Consider the following 16,148-nt stretch of genomic DNA (forward strand, 5'->3'; position numbering starts at 1 on the left):
AATAGGCGATGAATCACTGTGCAAAGCTATACAATCTTGACAAGCCATCATTTGAGGAGGAACACCCATTTAAAGTGTGGGGAAGTAAGATCCTCCCTGCACAATAATTCCAAGCCTCCCTTTACAGACAGTGTCATTTCCAAAATCCGAGTGTCGGATATTACTAATCTCAAGAGGAGAGAAAACGTAGTATTGTTCTGATTCAAGTGGGCCGGAGAAGGAAGGAGAGATGACGAATCTGCCAACGAGGCTGAACAACCTCTCTGGGAGTCCTAACCCGCCGCCCATGCCCAAACGCCAAACTAGAAATGACCCCATCCAAACGCGAAGGACCCTCACTCTTCCGACGAACAGAATAATCCGCCTCCGGTGTCTGCAAGTAGCTCAGATCCACCGCAGTGTCGGATATGACAAATACTAGGATTTCCACCACCGGCTGACCACGGGGGAGTCGTCAGGCCACAGCAGCGGAAAGCCCTCATCGTCAGCGTCGCGGCGGCGCTCGGTAGCCAGTGGGGGGGCCTGGATTTGGTCCGTGAAGAGGAAGATTTTCCCATTCACTTCGACGGAAAAGATTGTCACGTACAGCTTCTTGTGCAGGGTGGTCGTTTCGGAGGACGATGGAAATGCATTGCTCCTCGTCGAGCGTGTCTGTGCCGATGGCTTCGACGGCTCTTACCCGCTGGCCGTCCTCGACGAGGTCGACTTGGATCTCAAACTCGGCGTCGCTTATTCTGAGAGACTTGACCCCGCTGATTGGCAGGCTGAGGGGGTGTCGCACTTGGGCAAAGATTTCGGCGGCACGGAGCGCTAGATCTATCTCGTCTGGGGTAGGCTGGTTTCCGGTGAATGGTCGCCATGCGAAGCAGGTCCCCAGATCGCTCTGCAAACATATAGTTTGTTCCTGAATAGCAAATACGATTAGTGGATCTTCACCGGTACTATCGGCGATTAGCCTAAGAAACCGGCAGCCCTCGATCTCCCTGCGAAGTTCAGGCAGCTCAGCCATGCAGACTACAGGCCACGCATGCAGAGCTTCCTCTTCGAGGAACGCCAAGGCCATCATTTTTTCTGCTATTACTCTCGTAACCCGGATGGTAGTCTATCCCCGAATGGGCTTCAATGCAAATACTCGGATAACAGTTGCCTCGGCTATCCACCGTCTGTCATCCACACACTCCAAACCGGGAGGCATGATCTTGTACTTGTTGCCCTCCCGAACGCCACCCACACTTCCACTCTTGATGATGGCATCGCTGGCCTTCGATGATAGAGTAACTGAAAGTACATCCGAATCGCGGCCTTCCAGGGAGAACAGGCACCGAGTGTGTGGACCACTACCCAAGGCCGTTGCCGTGGAGAACACGCATTGGTACAAGGCGTGTGCGTAATCAAGGTTCACAAGGGAAGTCGAAAAGAAACGTAGTGTCAGGCTTTGGAGCCGGTGTTGCTACCTTAAACAAGGCCTAACATTCTTTTATCAAGCTGGCGTCCGATCATCAGCGCAAGCCTTTATGTTACATTTAAACATGCTGGAAATTGACTACTTACAATGCGTGATGGTGTGGATGTCTCAGCATGTGAGGAACCATTCTACGCCCGTGTATTACACCAGAATGATTGAGATCGAGACTATAATAGTTTCATCCTTTCAAAGTATTGCGGGACATCATGATCAAGAAAGGTTAACTTCACCGGCGATACGAAGAGATCAAGGTTGTATTACCAGTTGATAGGGACATTAAGGGGGTCAGGCGCATGTCTCAAATTAATAAAACTCAGGAAAATTGCAAAACCACCTCTGAACTAGTATGGCCATTAAATTACTATATTCTTTATGAAATGTTGGTTCTTCATAAACCACCCACAAATAACATCTTATCTTGGGTAACCATCCGGGCCAGATCCCCGACCTCGTATCGCCATCATCCATGTTATACGTTTTGGACTCATGCACCACAACTGTACGTGACACCACTACCACTTTCATCTATCGCAAACAATAATCAATCAGCCAGTAACTGAAATGACAGGTAACTCACATTTGTTGCCATTGTTTACACATTCTGATAGGTGAGGTCGATTCAACTATGATATGAGGGCTGCAGAGCATGGGCCTCAAGTCAGTCATAGCTAGTCATGATATAGACAGAGCAACCACGGTAAGTCATCGCCAGTAATTATAAGACTAAGGGCTTGGGAGACTGGAGGATTCCTGTAAGACAAAACTTGAGCATCATTTCAATCAGTTCAACAGCGACCTTAACAAAAATGCACTTTTCTAAGGTTTGGGGTGGAAACGTCCAGGGGAGCGACTATCCAGTGGAGAGAAAAAACAGAGGTCAACTGCCTATGCTTCATCTTGCCGACACCACACGAAACAACTTTATAGCTGTTTCAGGAGAATTTATTGGTACTTTTCTTTTTCTCTTCCTCTCCTTCGCTGGTACACAGATCGCCAACACGCCTAAACCGGTTGACGGAGCACCTCCTAACATCGCGGCACTGCTCTACTCCTCTCTGGCTTTTGGGTTTTCCCTGATGGTCAATATCTGGGCTTTCTACAGAGTAACTGGAGGACTATTTAATCCGGCTGTATAACGCGTCTAAACCGATTAATCTTGATGCTAATGTATTGCAGGTTACACTCGCTCTTTGCATTACCGGGGGGATGCCCGTCTTTCGAGGCCTCTTTGTCTTTATCGCTCAACTTGCTGGTGGTATTGCAGCTGCAGGTGTTGTTAGCTGTCTCTTCCCTGGAGGTCTGAATGTAGCTACTAGGCTCGGTGGCGGAGCATCAATCCCCCAAGGCCTCTTTATTGAGATGTTTCTCACCGCGCAATTAGTCTTCGTGATCATCATGCTAGCGGTCGTCAAGCATAAATCGACATTTCTTGCGCCCGTTGGCATTGGACTGACCTTTTTCGTGACGGAGATGATCGGTACGCATTTCTTTCAGTCCGTCCATACTCATGGAATAACTTGAGTCTAGGTGACTATTTTACCGGCGGAAGTCTAAACCCTGCCCGCTCGCTCGGTCCGGACGTCATCACCTGCAGCTTTCCAGACTACCACTGGATTTACTGGGTTGGGCCACTTTTGGGATCGTTGCTTGCCTGCGGCTTCTACTACTTTCTCACGCTGTTCTCGTACGAATCCGTTAATCCGGGACAAGACTTCAACGAGTGGGAGGCCAAGAGGGGTCCTGGATCGTGGGATGCGTCGATGCACCGACCCTCGTACTCGGGCGCCGCGGCTCCCAACAAAACCCAAAGAGCCCTGTGCGGTCCTGACGGCAATGCTCGTGGTAGTGGAGCTCTGACTGTCAATGGTGCTCATCCGCCTACACCAGAGAATGAGATTCCGACTCACCCGAGTCGTCTTACTGGGCCGGAGCAGGTGTAAATCATCTTCTAGGTACCTGATAGGAGCGAAAGGTATCACTCGGAGCATACTGAGGTTTCATAATTGATCGTTCTGCAAGAATCAGTTGATAAGTTGGAACGATCTATTCAACGATGAATTAACACTTATTGTACTCAATCTTGTACGTTAAGTTAATGATCTATTATCTGTCCCAGTCTATGATAGCAGTTGGAGGGCTATGCTATTCTGTTTTAGCGCTCCTCTATTCTTTTGTACTAGTAGAAGTGCTTTGCTAGAAGTGACGATGCATGTAAACCAAAAGACTCTCGCGGACAGTGAGCTAAGTCTGCCTTATTGTTTAGGAAGACGAAGCTGACATCTGAAGAAAATATGTAGAAACAAGACACACACCCACTTAGCGTCGCAGATCGAGATATGACGCCCTAGTAGTTCTTACCACAATTTAATGGTGGAAGAGTGGGAGTCTTCTACGATGTCTGGATAAACATAGAATGCAAGTGCCAGTATTATGTACATTGCCAGACACAAACACTCTTCAAAATAATTATTGACGCTCTGACCAGTGCAAAAGGGCACTGCCGAGAAGAAGGAAAGAATTGAAGCTTGTACGAATATGACTAACAGGCCGCCGACAGTGACGTTCTGGGAGTGGGTGACGCGGGAAAAGGCAGCCAGCCAGTGAATGATGGCCCTCTACTGTTTGCCGTGAGGACTCTTATCTGCGCTCAGCCGGACGAGTGGGTCATCAATGGCCACTTAAAGCCCTGTCATCAGTCTCATCAACTCTTTGGTCTAATCACATTTTATCTGCGGGGTAAACAAGATGGGAAAGTGGCGGTATCGGGTTGGCCTTCTTCAGAAATCAAATGGCAGCTAAGATGTCGCAAATCTCAATATGAGAAATCCGCACCATTATTTTCAGACTATTGAGGCATCCAGTAATGCAAATATCATCTCTTGAATAACTTGACCGACATTCTTCAAAGGAAAGCTTCATTGCATTAGTAAGTGGACTCGACATCTCCACACTCGCCATGCCTGACCCGAGACTTCATGTATGCTTTCAGTATTACGTCAGAATTCCTCCCTCTTTGATCCGGCAGCGAATCTAATGCACAGCTGGATGTTGGATGACTTTCCAATCTTCTGGTGCGGATTCTCCTATTCCTGGACCCGAGGCCCATCTATCCTGCCCAAATCTCGTGCCTATTTGATGGGCCACATTCAATCGGCCATGAGTATGACGACTTCAATTTACACTGCTTGACATATCGGCGCCAACCACCAATCAGGGTTCGAGTCATAACTCGGCCGGGACTTCAAACGCTAAATCGCCCGCAGAAGATCGATGGGATCATCAGGTCCCGCGTGAACAGGTGGCAAAGGTTGACAGGGGTAGGACCTGGCCTGGTCTGGGGTGTGGGGTGGTTAATGTTATGGGAGTAAAAGCAGGCCATCAGCATTATTTATCGTTTGGCTGTTGCATACTCTCAAGATTCCGTTACAGGCGCCCTGTATTTAAGCTACTAATATACTATCTGTTCCGTACGCGAGGACGAAACACCCAAATAATGCCTGTCCCCGATCATAAAGAGATGAAAGAATACACCGAATACATAGCGTTCTACGCCGCAAAACGAGCATACAACCTGCCATTGCACACGGAGCAGTGTCAAAAGCAAAAGATTGAACGCGAGCAGGAAAGAAGTCATCATTCTGAAAGCCAAGTCCACCAAGGGCAGCACCTGAAACAACACAACGGCGGTCAAATCACCGGTACATCTGAGAGCCAACATACGGCAGAATCGCTGCAAAAATCCTTTCAGCGGCCTCTGACTCCCAGGTGGCGGACCCAGAGCTGGAGCATGGAGGATCAGAAACATGAGTTTCACCGGCGGCTTATGAATCTGGGGGAAGGCGCAAAGCGGGGGTTCTCGGAGACTTGAGGAGGCCTTATAACCTAAGGGTTCCTTTGATCCGTTTCTGTTTTTCTGGCTTATATCTTCCTTTTACTAAGGCTTGTAATCCTACTCCGAGGACATCAAGTCATGCACGTAGATGAATCAGCTCGCGAATATCGAGCCAACACCCGCCGGTCGAGAATGATTAGCTCCTAGTTCTTGATAGAAGCAAAAAGGGTCTGTCTACTAGCCCGTGGCTTAATGGCTTAATGTTTTCATTGAGAACCGCCTGTATGGTTGGGGACATGTAATCTGAAATCTGCTGTATCTATATACAGGCAAGTACCCTCTGAGCAACGTTCAGTTCTTAATTCAGTAGTTAACCACTTTAACAAGCACTAGTAAGGCAAGGCTAGAACAACCTTAGTCAAGCACATATCTTGGATGCGCACTTTGGCCGTAAGTAGTCTTACTAACACTACATCAGTGTCTTGGTAGCAAAGCAGGAAGCCATAACATGTGAGTTCAGCCCTTGTCTACCGTTACCCAAATCCCAGAGTAGATGTGCTGGTGGCAAGGTAGATCAGTACGCAGTCACATGCAACCCGCCAGGGCTATGGTAGCTCGGTGTGGGACATTCCCGCAGCCATTTCTCGACCACGACCCTACTATAATACTATTGGCCACTGGGGAGTTGATCTATCCAGCCAGGTAATTTGACAGCGATCATTTGGTTGGTGGCTACCTCCTGTGTAATGTGAACTGGCTTTAATTAACTACTTGTTCTTCAGTTTCGGAAGCCGAGCCAGATGGCGGGGCCTAGACTCTCAGATCCAGGTACATAGGTCTCGTCAGATGCTGCGTGGCAATGGTCATCTATGGATTAGTCAAGTTCAAAGCAACAATAGGCGATAGCTCTAAGGTTTTCATGTGCTGACAGTCCCAGACGCGCACGAGGCCCAGACCATCTAGAGTCCTCTGTTGCGCCTAAAAATACATGTTGTGGTAGTTGCACACGGTAAAGAACGGAACGGGTAATTAAAGGAGCATGACTTGTTTGTCTTAAAGAATCCAGGCCGCGAAGTTGGTTGTACTACCGAACAGCTTCTGGTAGACATTCAACACCACTAAAATAAAGTGTCCGAATTTGGCCGTTACTAGGACTTGGCTTATTGTGGATAGCTTCCAGTTATGAACATTGTATAAAGAACAATTACCTTGATAAGACATTTCTTGCAATGGCTTCGTAGAAAGTCCTTTTAACCAAACTTGCGGAATAAACATCTTCTCAAATTCCTTCTTGCTCCCGCTCTGGGGCATGTTTTTATGAAGCTCACACCATGTGCCGAACATGTCAGATCATCGTTTGGTTCGGCTAGTAACTCTCTGTACTACTTGTTCTGACTATCCGTGCATTTTAAGGAGTGGGCTCAACTATGGTCAAGGCGCCCTAGTCTAGTCTGGTTGTTCTTCGGGGTAACACTGCTTTTGCAGGGAAATACCTCATATCTCAGGGATGAACCATGACATTGATAGTTTCCTTTCCCGGTCTGGTAACGGCATAAGCTTGTGCCCTGTCATAGGATCATAGCAAAAACCATAGTGTCTCATACGCCACAGACAACCGGTCTTAGAGTCCGCTACCTGTCAGTTAGACGAGACTACTTCTTCTTTCTTATTCGCAACCGCTACTGTGGATCTCTATCATTCTGGCTAGTCACATGTTTCTCTATCGTCCCTCATGTTCCATCCTATCTTCGTATAATAGCCTGGTGGCTGGAAAGTTCTAATATCCATATCATAGGACCCATGTGCTGAAGCATGGTTCGCCACAGCAGGGTTGAATAACTTCTTCGCTGACGCTGGAAGCTTATAGCCGCTGAAACATTTTTGCCCTTCTCAGAATCTCGCTTTATCACAGTTAAATCCAACAGATTACTCAACTATATCATCGTCCGCGCGAGCTCCAAAACTTCTGATAAACTTCTAGGGTTTTGCTCATTAAGGCTTCGGATATTGTCTCGAACGCTACGCATACCGTGTATAGTGCCTTTGACAGAGCTGAGCACTCCTCTCATGCCTATCCTACCCTTCTCCGTTGTTTCCAGGTTAAAGGAGGAGTTGAACGGTTCAAACGCCGAAATTTTGACATGGGGTTGTGACGGGTCTGAACACTTCACACAGCAATGGAGCGAAACAAGCGATGCTTTCGTGGTATTTTTGGACTCTTGCCCTTTCTTTTGCCCTTTTTCAACCTGCTCTGTTTCTCTTCTTAGGTGTTGGAGCTAACATTTTCCAAGGCGCGGCCGTCCGTGTCACTTCGGTCGAGCAAGCAGCTACAGTCGTGCGGCTTACGGAACGTCGTCAGATCCCATTTAGAGTCATGGGAGGGGGTTACTCAACCAGTGGCGCGTCTACAACTCACGATGGAGTTCTCTTGACTTATTCAGCCTTCGCAGGGTCCACGTAAACAGTTCGACCATTTTTATCAGTACTCTGCAGATCTTGCGTTTATCTTGCAGGACGAGATTGACCATGTCTCGGTTTCCACGCTGCCTTTCTACCTTCGCGCAATACTCCTCTCATCCCTGCTCCTCGGTATTTCCAGCGGTTGGCTCACACCCGACGACCGTGGAGCCGAGTTCCTCGTTGGTGCACGTCACGTAGGGATCCTCATTCAACAGCGCAGCGAGCGCGACCGAAAGGATCCCTGAATCCAATATCTCTTTGGGTTATACGTGTGGTGGGAAGCTGTATCATCCTTTCTTCGTCCGACATTGCCGCCCCCGCCAATCTACCGAGCCACGACAAGCAATAGTACCCCAACAGTGAACAGTATTTCGCAGACTGTTGTCGACAGATATCTGGAGTTCGAAGTGCATCCCGTAACCGGAATGGCCTCAACCCTCTTTCCCCTTCTCACCGAATTTGGCGCCTACTACCGCCGTGCGGTCGACTCCGTAAGCCGCAATCTGCCATATGAAGCACACCTCGAATCCAGACTGCGCGAATAGTCGCCATCTATCCCACTTCCCAACCTTCCAGACAGTCGTTGGTGGTCGCTTTGGATGCTCGTGCAGTCGTATCAAGCAATGGGGATGATCATGCTGCACCAAGCGCGCATGGTCGTGGGGGAGCGAACGGATGCCGAACAGCTGAATCTTGACACCACGTTGGGTGTGTTATAGCAATGCTTAAGACCGTGCCACTGTCCGATCGATCCGCTTCTGAATTCTGATGCGCCGCTGTTACTCATCGCGGGCTCGAAGTTGCCTTCGGACAAGCTGAGCTTAGAACACTGGTTGCTAGCCATGTCCAGCGGCTTACAGATCATACAAGGGTTACAGCATTCTTGGCCGTCTTGACACTCTTGCATGAGGTCTAACGGCATCGTGATAACGGCGTACGGATTACATGGCTCGAGATTATGGTTGACAAGGGGATAACGATTTCCCTAGAATAATAACTTCTCCGCTCCGCTTTTTAATACGTTTTCTTTGTAGGCCTAGCGCCTTTATGTCAAATCTCTCCTTTTTCCTCCACCTCAGTCCGCTACAGTTCCACCCCCAAATTCACATGAACCGCCTCCGACTGTGGATAGGCCTGGATAGCATACTCTCCTTGCTCCCTCTAAATCCCAGACGCCTTGTATCCCCTGAATGGGATCCCGTGGTGTGAGTCACCGGATGAATTGATCCACACCATGCCAGTCTGCAACTTGCCCGCCATGATATGCGCGCGCGACACTTTCTTCGAGAAGACCACAGCAGCCAGCCCGTAGGAAGTATCATTTGCCCAGCGGATGACCTGCTCCTCGCTAGAGAACTTTGCACTCGCCACGACGGGACCGAAGATCTCCTCGCGGACAATGGACATCGTCTCCTTTGTCTAGAGCGCCGGGCTAGCTCAAACTCTAGTAGAGAAGAAGGAGTATTAGGAAGGAAACCAGCAACTCAACTTGGCGAAAGCCGTCGGCTCAACAAAATACCCTTTCTCCCCATGACGCATCCCACCATACACGAGATCTGCGCCCTCATTCTTCTCCAGCTCGATATACTCCAGGACCTTCTCATACTGCCCCCTCGAAAGCTGCGGCCCCTGATAAGCCCCCTCCACAACCGCCCTCCCAATCATCGCACCTGCATTCTCCCTCGTAACCTCCACAAACCGGCTCACAAACGCATCATAAACACCCTCATCTAATTTGCCCCTGATTATCCATAATCCTAGCATGGCACTACCCAACTGCCTACTCGAGATTCGCATCCCTGAAGACAATGCTCGGGCTCTTACCGCCGCATTACAGCGTGATGTTCTTCAGATTCGTCGCGGGAGCTTTCATGATCGTTCGGCCGGTCGCTGTGCTCTCCGTGAAGGCGATTTTGTCTACTTCTGTATACTCCGCGAGGCAGCGGCCGGCGACGGGCCCTAGACCATGGATGATATTTACCACGCCCGGTGGCAGGCCTGCTTCGATGACGAGTTTCCCCAGATATAGCGCGGAGAGCGGCGTTTGTTCAGCTGGCTTGAGAACGACGACGTTGCCGCAGGCGAGCGCGGGTGCGACTTTCTAGGCGAGCATCATGAAGGGGTAGTTTTTGTTTGTTCAGTCCGACGTCGTTAGCAATGCAAACGGAGTGAGAGGCTGATTTACAAAGACAGCGTATTTGCGAGGTCTGATTACGCACTAGGGGATAATCTGCCCGCAGATACCCAGGGGCTCCTGCAGAACATAAGCCAGTTTCCCGGAAGAAGTCTCAATGGTCTTCCCCGAGCTTTTATCTGCCCAGCCGGCGTAGTACTTGAAGACATCATAGGACTCGTCGAGGTGGGCGGCGAGAGTAACGGAGTACAGCTGGCGGAGGAGAGTTCTGTTAGTGGCAAGGCTCATGCACCGTGGAGGGGGCTTACCCGGCTAGAGGAGGAGGGCAAGGAGCATACCTTTCCATTATCGTAGGCGTCGATGGCGGCGAAGAGCTCCCTGTCGCGGTAGATGAGCTCTGCGAGTCGGGAGAGGAGGTTGCCGCGCTCGGTTGCTGAGAGGGAACGCGAGTTACCTTGGAACGCTGTTCGCGCGGCGGCAACGGCTTTGTTGACGTCGGCTTCACTGGAGCCGGTGGGCTATAACCTTCTCTTCCTTGCTAGACTACGTTAGGTTGCATTTGTGAGGGGTGTAGAGGAGGCATACCTGGGATCGATCTCGTCGAAGGCTTCTCCTGTAGCGGGAACAAATTCATTGTTGATGAATGCGCCGGTTCGCTGGTCGTATTGTTGTCCATTAGGGAGCGCGATCTGGACAGAGGACATTATGATGCACTTACGGTGCAATGGGGAAGGAGGGATGGCAATGGGAAAGGAAAGGAAGGGGGGTAATGGGACTCACGGCGACATATACTGTCCTTTATGACCTGATTTTCTCTATCAGTGGACCTATTTCAGCACAACTCGGCGATGTCCGAACTCGTCCAGAGTGCGGGTTACCTATTCTCCTCGAAGAGAGTGGGCCCCCTTGGGCACTCAACCGGCGTCGCTGAGAGAAACCACAAGCTTCACCCCTGCAAACGATTATCAAACGCTCAGGGGGGATGACAAGGAGACGGCGCCACAGAACACAGCGATCTGCATTACCATGGTGGATAACTGCTTGAGGACTTCCAGATGAGTGGAAAGAATGCGAGCTTGGAATTATTATCTCGCCCCCAATAAAGCTTCCCGACCCCGCAGTCAAACACCCGGTGTGAGTGTGTCTTGGGGCCATAGATTTGAAGATGTAGACTAAAGTGGATCCCAAATTAAAGTAGAACCAGCTCAGGCTCGCACTTTGGACGCTTTCGGATATGCCCTGCCAGAGAGGGTGGATGCATCATGCAGGTATCGGGCCTCCCATGGCATATCGTGTAATATCCAACTCATCTGCATGCCCTTAGGCTAGGTTTAGGCAATTTAACTACACTACTTACTTGCCCTATACAGCCTATAGTTTCGCGGTGCGCTCCACCTCTCTCATGGCTCGCAATCTAGCTGCGCTTATAGCAAGAGAAGTTAAAACGTCATCAGATAGGAGAGTATCGGTTACCAAGCCAAAAGCTGCGCGGACCTCCACACACGAATCATACCCAGTCCACTATCCCCCACAAACCCACTGCCCCCGAGTGCCCTCAACCTTCCCGATCAGCGGCAGTCCATCCTTGGCGAATCCCAAAATTCCACTCCACGAATCACGCGTTGCAGCTAGCCCTTTGACAGACGAAATAACATTTGGCACTACCCTGTGAGATGCGACACAACTCTAAGATCCGTCATTCGATCATCGCCCGTTGCTCGCCGGCCTTTATTCGCGCGCCCGATTATTACCTCCCCTTCTGGCCGCTCAATCATGTAGTCAAAGTCTTGCAGGTCGTATCGAAACCAATACGTCCGTGTCGGCGCGGCAGGTCTCTGCGTGTAGCACGAAGGCGCAAGACGTTGCCGCGGACAGGGGAGATGTATGGTTGAAGATGTGGTAGCAGGTGGCCGATCTAGCCGTTCGTTCCGTGGACCACCTTGGAAGCCGCTATCTTTCCCCTTGTAGAATTTACGACTGTTGTAGATGTGCCTTCGTCTATGCTCAGTACTGTGCACTCAGGCTGGATACCATGTCCCCTTGCAGCAAGCATTCGATAAACTGATGTAACGAGCTTATATGGCCAGAGGTAGGCGGCCTCAAGGCCAACAGCGCCAATGCATGCTTCTGAGAGTTCGAGCATTCAAAGGTCTTTGCGAGCAGTATAAACCGTAAAGTTGTTGGCAATGTAGGGCGCGTGAATTTGCATATCGCGTAAGGCATCGACCGAGATCTTGAATGTGTCTGGATCGCAGTACACATCAAGACTGTCCTGGAGTTCAAAATTACACTCGATCCCGTTCTCGCGGATGAACTCTGCGATAGTTTGCAGAGGACTGTTTCCAAATCTCGTCAGTCGTATCGTTTCCTCGAGTCCACATTTGGCTTTTCGCGTCGCCCATTCCGTGTAGACACTGGGCTTGACGTGCCCCCCATTTCTGCCGGTTACGCCAGAAGTCAGGTTGCGGGCCTCGAGGACCACAGCGAAGAGGCTGGGATTGAGCTAGTGTAGTGTCAGAAGGAAACTCGCCGCCGTGATTTCGGACCCGATGACCACGATATCTGCATGATTGATCCAGTTGGTTCGGATAAAAGCTGCGCTGGCTGTTCGCTCAACCAGAAAGACTTTGTTGGCAGGGGGCAGACCGGGGTCGCGAAGGCCGGGTTCACAGACTGGAGAAGTCATTGTGTTTGGGAAAAAAAAATGCTGTATGAAATAGATGACGATGTGCACGACAACTGAGCTGAATATTGGCGTACAGGGCGATTGGCATATGTTATCTCCAGCGGATATGGCCTGGCATGGCCGGAATTTTCCATTCGGGGCGAAGTCCGAAATAAATGTACCATATCAATCGATGTTACAACACCCCCGTGGCTATAAAAGACTGCGAAGGCACGGATCTACTGCACATTATCGACTACACAATCAGCTCATCTCACAGCCCCTCTCATTATACACCCTTCAAAATGCCCTTCGTCGCTACCCAGAGCAGGTGAAGGCCTTCCAAGCCTTTTCGCACCCCCCAGGCTTCTCGCAGGAAGCCATTAGTGTCGATTTCGTGACGACCCATGAATTTGTCCGCAGCTTCCTCCCCCTAGGCCTCGAACCGGTCAGCAAGCCCGTCGGGTCGAACGCATCTCCACGTGAGAAAGCAAACTATGCGGCGAGTTCGGATGTACCATGGTCTCCCTTCAAGCCATTGCGAACAAGGTCGAAGGCAAATTCATCCTGACGCTCATTGTCAGCGGCTTTATGCCAGTGACCTGGGGCCGTGAAATCTGGGGCTAGATCAAGAAAACCGGAACTTCACACCTTTATCCCAGTGGTACCCGGCGGTTTGGATTCGGAGAGCGCAAGCCCGCCTCGTCGCGATGAGCGCCGACTTCACCACCGAGCTGCCCTCGGACACAGACGAATGTGTCGGCTACGAGGCCAAGGCATACCCCTCCTCCACGGTTATCGGGCTACATAACGACCCTCGACTCGTGCAGCTCACGATCGTCGACCACAACGCGTCGCGAGCAACGGGTAAGGGCAGGCTCGTCCTCCGTGGAACCAAGAGCGATCCATTGCACGAGATTCCTATCATCTCTATCGGAGACTTCACCTATATCAGCGGCGACACGGATGACACCGTTGAGAGCGAAACTCCAATGGGGCTGGGCGACAAGTACCTGCCGTACCTTATCGGCCGTCACTATGATGACTTGCGGGTTTTCCGGATTGGAGACAGTTTCGATCAGGCGAACCAGCTGGAAGAAGAGGCGTTTCATGTCCGCCGCTTTAATTTGCAGTAGATAGTCGAATAGTCTCTTTGAGGCCAGAATGCAGTTGTTTTCTTCCCATACTGTAAGGTGGATCGATGTACACTGCTCCCATTGGCAGCATATTTATATTAAAATGGGTCACCTCGCACTTCGGCCCAAAGAAGATTAGTGTAGTCATGGTATCTCCTGCTACTAATAGGTTCAAAGCATATCTACCACTATGCTAAGCTTCATCATAACCTGGAGAAGGTTCCACGTCTCCGCACTGGGATCCGATTACCCCTTTGAGCGTGTGAGCAATGCCCTCCTATCTCGCTTTAAAGACTCTCGACGACAGCTCGAGTATGCGTGCATACAGACATTTACCACACACCACTGCCCACCATGTCAGGCAATGCGGAAACCATCAAAAAGAGCGACCGGCGAGATACAGCTGATATGGCCCCCGCCGTCGAAAAGGGATATACCGCCCCATTACCGCAGAACAGCTTCGAAGAACGCCATTTTAGCCTCCGCTCGATCCTAGCCATCGGATACTCTGTCACAAATACTGCCATGGCCATCCTTGCTTCGTAAGCCACTGCCATTGGAAACGGCGGCCCTGTTCTTTTGATTTGGGGCCAAATTGGCATAGCCCTTACTGCCCTGTGCATGGCAGTTTGTCTTGGAGAGCTGGCGTCAGCTATGCCCAATGCTGCCGGGCAACTCTACTGGGTCTCTGTTCTTGCCCCAAAGCGTGCACGACGCGTCCTGGCCTACTTCACTGGCATGTTGGCATGGGCAAGCTCACTCTGCATCGTTACATCGGGCACGTTGGTCACCCCGCAGATGATATTGGCATGTATATGTTGCGAAGACCCGACTTTGTCTACAAACCGTGGATGGGCTTTGTTGGGTTCCAAGCCACAAATCTGTTCGTTTTCTTCTTCAACACCGTGGGGAGATTTCTCCCTAGACTCGGCCAGGCATCATTGGGAATGTCGGTCGTTCTACTGTGGTCATCTTCATCACCATTCTCACAATGTCACCTGTCAAGAGCTCGGCTCGTCATGTCTTCACGGATTTCACGAATACCTCTGGCTGGGGGAGTGGCATTGCCGCCTTGACCGGTCTCCTAGGGATCAACTGGGGATACTCATGTCTGGATGTATGCACTCATCTCGCAGAAGAAGTCCCGCGTCCAGAGCGAAACGTGCCTAAAGCGCTCATTGCAACGATTGTAGTAGGGTTTTCGACAGCATTCCCCATGGTCATTGCCCTTCTATTCTCCGCCACCGACTTCACGGCCATTATCACTACACGCACTCTCGTCCCCTCCCTGGAAGCATTTCGACAAGCCTGCGGTACAGCCGGCGCCATTGGCTTGCAAAGCCTGGTTGTCGTGGTCTTCCTGGGCTCGATCTTTGGCGCGCACACCTGGCAATCCCGCCTCTGCTGGTCATTTGCGCGCCAGAATGGCCTCCCATTTTCTGGTCACCTCAGTCGAATCGCCCCCCGCCCATTCTCGGTTCCTTTCTACGCACATATAACCTCGTGTGTTGTCGCCTCACTGCTCGGATTTCTGTACCTCGGATCCACGGTCGCATTTAATGCCTTTGTCGGATGCGGTCTCTACTTCCAGTATACCACCTACAGCATATGCGTGATTTGTCTCTTCATCCGTGGCCGTTCCACCCTTCGCCATGGTCCTTTCTGGCTGCCCAGGTTAGGGCCTTTTTGCGGTATCGTCACCGTTCTTTGGACGGTCTTTTCTCTCATCATGTATTCATTCCCTCCGAGTGCCACGATAACTCCGACCAAAGTGACATACGCTCCGGTTGTGTATGTTGGTGTTCTAGTGATCACGGCAGCATGCTGGCTGCTGCATGGGCAAAGGCATTTTGTCACACTGGATTTGGATGCGGAGTGAAATTCAACTTGCCACGGCCTTGAGGGCAACTGGACTAGTATCCTCTTTTAATGTATACATACTCGTATCTCTACTACAAACATTAGGCTATGAAGTATGTGACATGACGTTTTATTTATAGCTGCATGATCACATCAGATTTTCCCTTCTGCCTCCCGGTTTGGGGTATGTGGGGATTGCCCTAACTAGTGCTGGTTTCAGATAAACAAGCTTGGGGAACGAAGGGCTATTCTGTTGCTAGATCGCCAACAACGCGGAAAGCAATATACCCATGTTCTTGACACACCGTTGAGCTCTGGTATCAGCCGAACTGTTGGTCCCTGTGAGATAGAGGGTATGGCTGCGTCTCGACGACGCTCTGGAGCTTCGTCTTCTGCACCAAACCACGAGAGGTCTTGGCACTCTATCTCCAGTTAATTTATTTATAACAGGGGGTAGCGGTCGATTTAAGCGAACTCTATTTCTACCCACGCGAACACCGGTTCTAGCGCTTGGTTGGTCTTGTTGTTTCACTTAAACCCACCGTCAACATATCCCCCTTAATATGTCGCTTATCAGGGCTTCCAGGGTTGTGACT

The 16,148-nt window shown here is 50.5% G+C and overlaps 8 protein-coding genes across 8 annotated transcripts; 5 read left to right on the plus strand and 3 right to left on the minus strand.

Annotated features, from left to right (window-relative positions):
* Nucleotides 1-417: 417 nt before the first annotated feature.
* Nucleotides 418-1,063, minus strand: BJY04DRAFT_222726 (uncharacterized protein; the record flags this gene model as incomplete). Its single annotated transcript, XM_073717478.1, has 2 exons — nucleotides 418-522; nucleotides 587-1,063. The coding sequence occupies 2 exons, from the start codon at nucleotides 1,061-1,063 to the stop codon at nucleotides 418-420; spliced, it is 582 nt and encodes a 193-aa protein (XP_073566532.1).
* Nucleotides 1,064-2,271: 1,208 nt separating this feature from the next.
* On the plus strand, nucleotides 2,272-3,405 carry BJY04DRAFT_210373 (aquaporin-like protein; the record flags this gene model as incomplete). The annotated part of the gene is made up of 3 exons (XM_073714246.1): nucleotides 2,272-2,595; nucleotides 2,642-2,942; nucleotides 2,993-3,405. The coding sequence occupies 3 exons, from the start codon at nucleotides 2,272-2,274 to the stop codon at nucleotides 3,403-3,405; spliced, it is 1,038 nt and encodes a 345-aa protein (XP_073566533.1).
* Nucleotides 3,406-4,801: 1,396 nt separating this feature from the next.
* BJY04DRAFT_199381 (uncharacterized protein) lies at nucleotides 4,802-5,635 on the plus strand. The gene has a single exon (XM_073712763.1). It carries the CDS (start codon nucleotides 4,824-4,826, stop codon nucleotides 5,331-5,333), a length of 510 nt encoding a protein of 169 aa, XP_073566534.1. The 5' UTR covers nucleotides 4,802-4,823; the 3' UTR covers nucleotides 5,334-5,635.
* Nucleotides 5,636-7,870: 2,235 nt separating this feature from the next.
* On the minus strand, nucleotides 7,871-9,164 carry BJY04DRAFT_222728 (aldehyde dehydrogenase family-domain-containing protein; the record flags this gene model as incomplete). The annotated part of the gene is made up of 2 exons (XM_073717479.1): nucleotides 7,871-7,998; nucleotides 8,972-9,164. The coding sequence occupies 2 exons, from the start codon at nucleotides 9,162-9,164 to the stop codon at nucleotides 7,871-7,873; spliced, it is 321 nt and encodes a 106-aa protein (XP_073566535.1).
* A 57-nt stretch (nucleotides 9,165-9,221) lies between these two features.
* BJY04DRAFT_222729 (Aldehyde/histidinol dehydrogenase) lies at nucleotides 9,222-10,595 on the minus strand (the record flags this gene model as incomplete). The annotated part of the gene is made up of 5 exons (XM_073717480.1): nucleotides 9,222-9,537; nucleotides 9,593-9,854; nucleotides 10,002-10,143; nucleotides 10,230-10,395; nucleotides 10,477-10,595. 5 exons carry the CDS (start codon nucleotides 10,593-10,595, stop codon nucleotides 9,222-9,224), a joined length of 1,005 nt encoding a protein of 334 aa, XP_073566536.1.
* Nucleotides 10,596-12,655: 2,060 nt separating this feature from the next.
* Nucleotides 12,656-13,495, plus strand: BJY04DRAFT_199384 (uncharacterized protein). The gene has a single exon (XM_073712764.1). The coding sequence runs from the start codon at nucleotides 12,666-12,668 to the stop codon at nucleotides 13,125-13,127; it is 462 nt and encodes a 153-aa protein (XP_073566537.1). The 5' UTR covers nucleotides 12,656-12,665; the 3' UTR covers nucleotides 13,128-13,495.
* Nucleotides 13,267-13,692, plus strand: BJY04DRAFT_222731 (uncharacterized protein; the record flags this gene model as incomplete). The annotated part of the gene is made up of 1 exon (XM_073717481.1): nucleotides 13,267-13,692. The coding sequence occupies one exon, from the start codon at nucleotides 13,267-13,269 to the stop codon at nucleotides 13,690-13,692; it is 426 nt and encodes a 141-aa protein (XP_073566538.1).
* Nucleotides 13,693-13,961: 269 nt separating this feature from the next.
* BJY04DRAFT_231330 (amino acid permease-domain-containing protein) lies at nucleotides 13,962-15,693 on the plus strand (the record flags this gene model as incomplete). The annotated part of the gene is made up of 4 exons (XM_073719502.1): nucleotides 13,962-14,004; nucleotides 14,240-14,474; nucleotides 14,519-14,648; nucleotides 14,699-15,693. 4 exons carry the CDS (start codon nucleotides 13,962-13,964, stop codon nucleotides 15,569-15,571), a joined length of 1,281 nt encoding a protein of 426 aa, XP_073566539.1. The 3' UTR covers nucleotides 15,572-15,693.
* Between the last annotated feature and the right edge of the window lie 455 nt (nucleotides 15,694-16,148).

Source organism: Aspergillus karnatakaensis, assembly GCF_047715665.1.
Source record: "Aspergillus karnatakaensis strain CBS 102800 unplaced genomic scaffold BJY04scaffold_63, whole genome shotgun sequence".
In the NCBI taxonomy this organism is placed as follows: domain Eukaryota; kingdom Fungi; phylum Ascomycota; class Eurotiomycetes; order Eurotiales; family Aspergillaceae; genus Aspergillus; species Aspergillus karnatakaensis.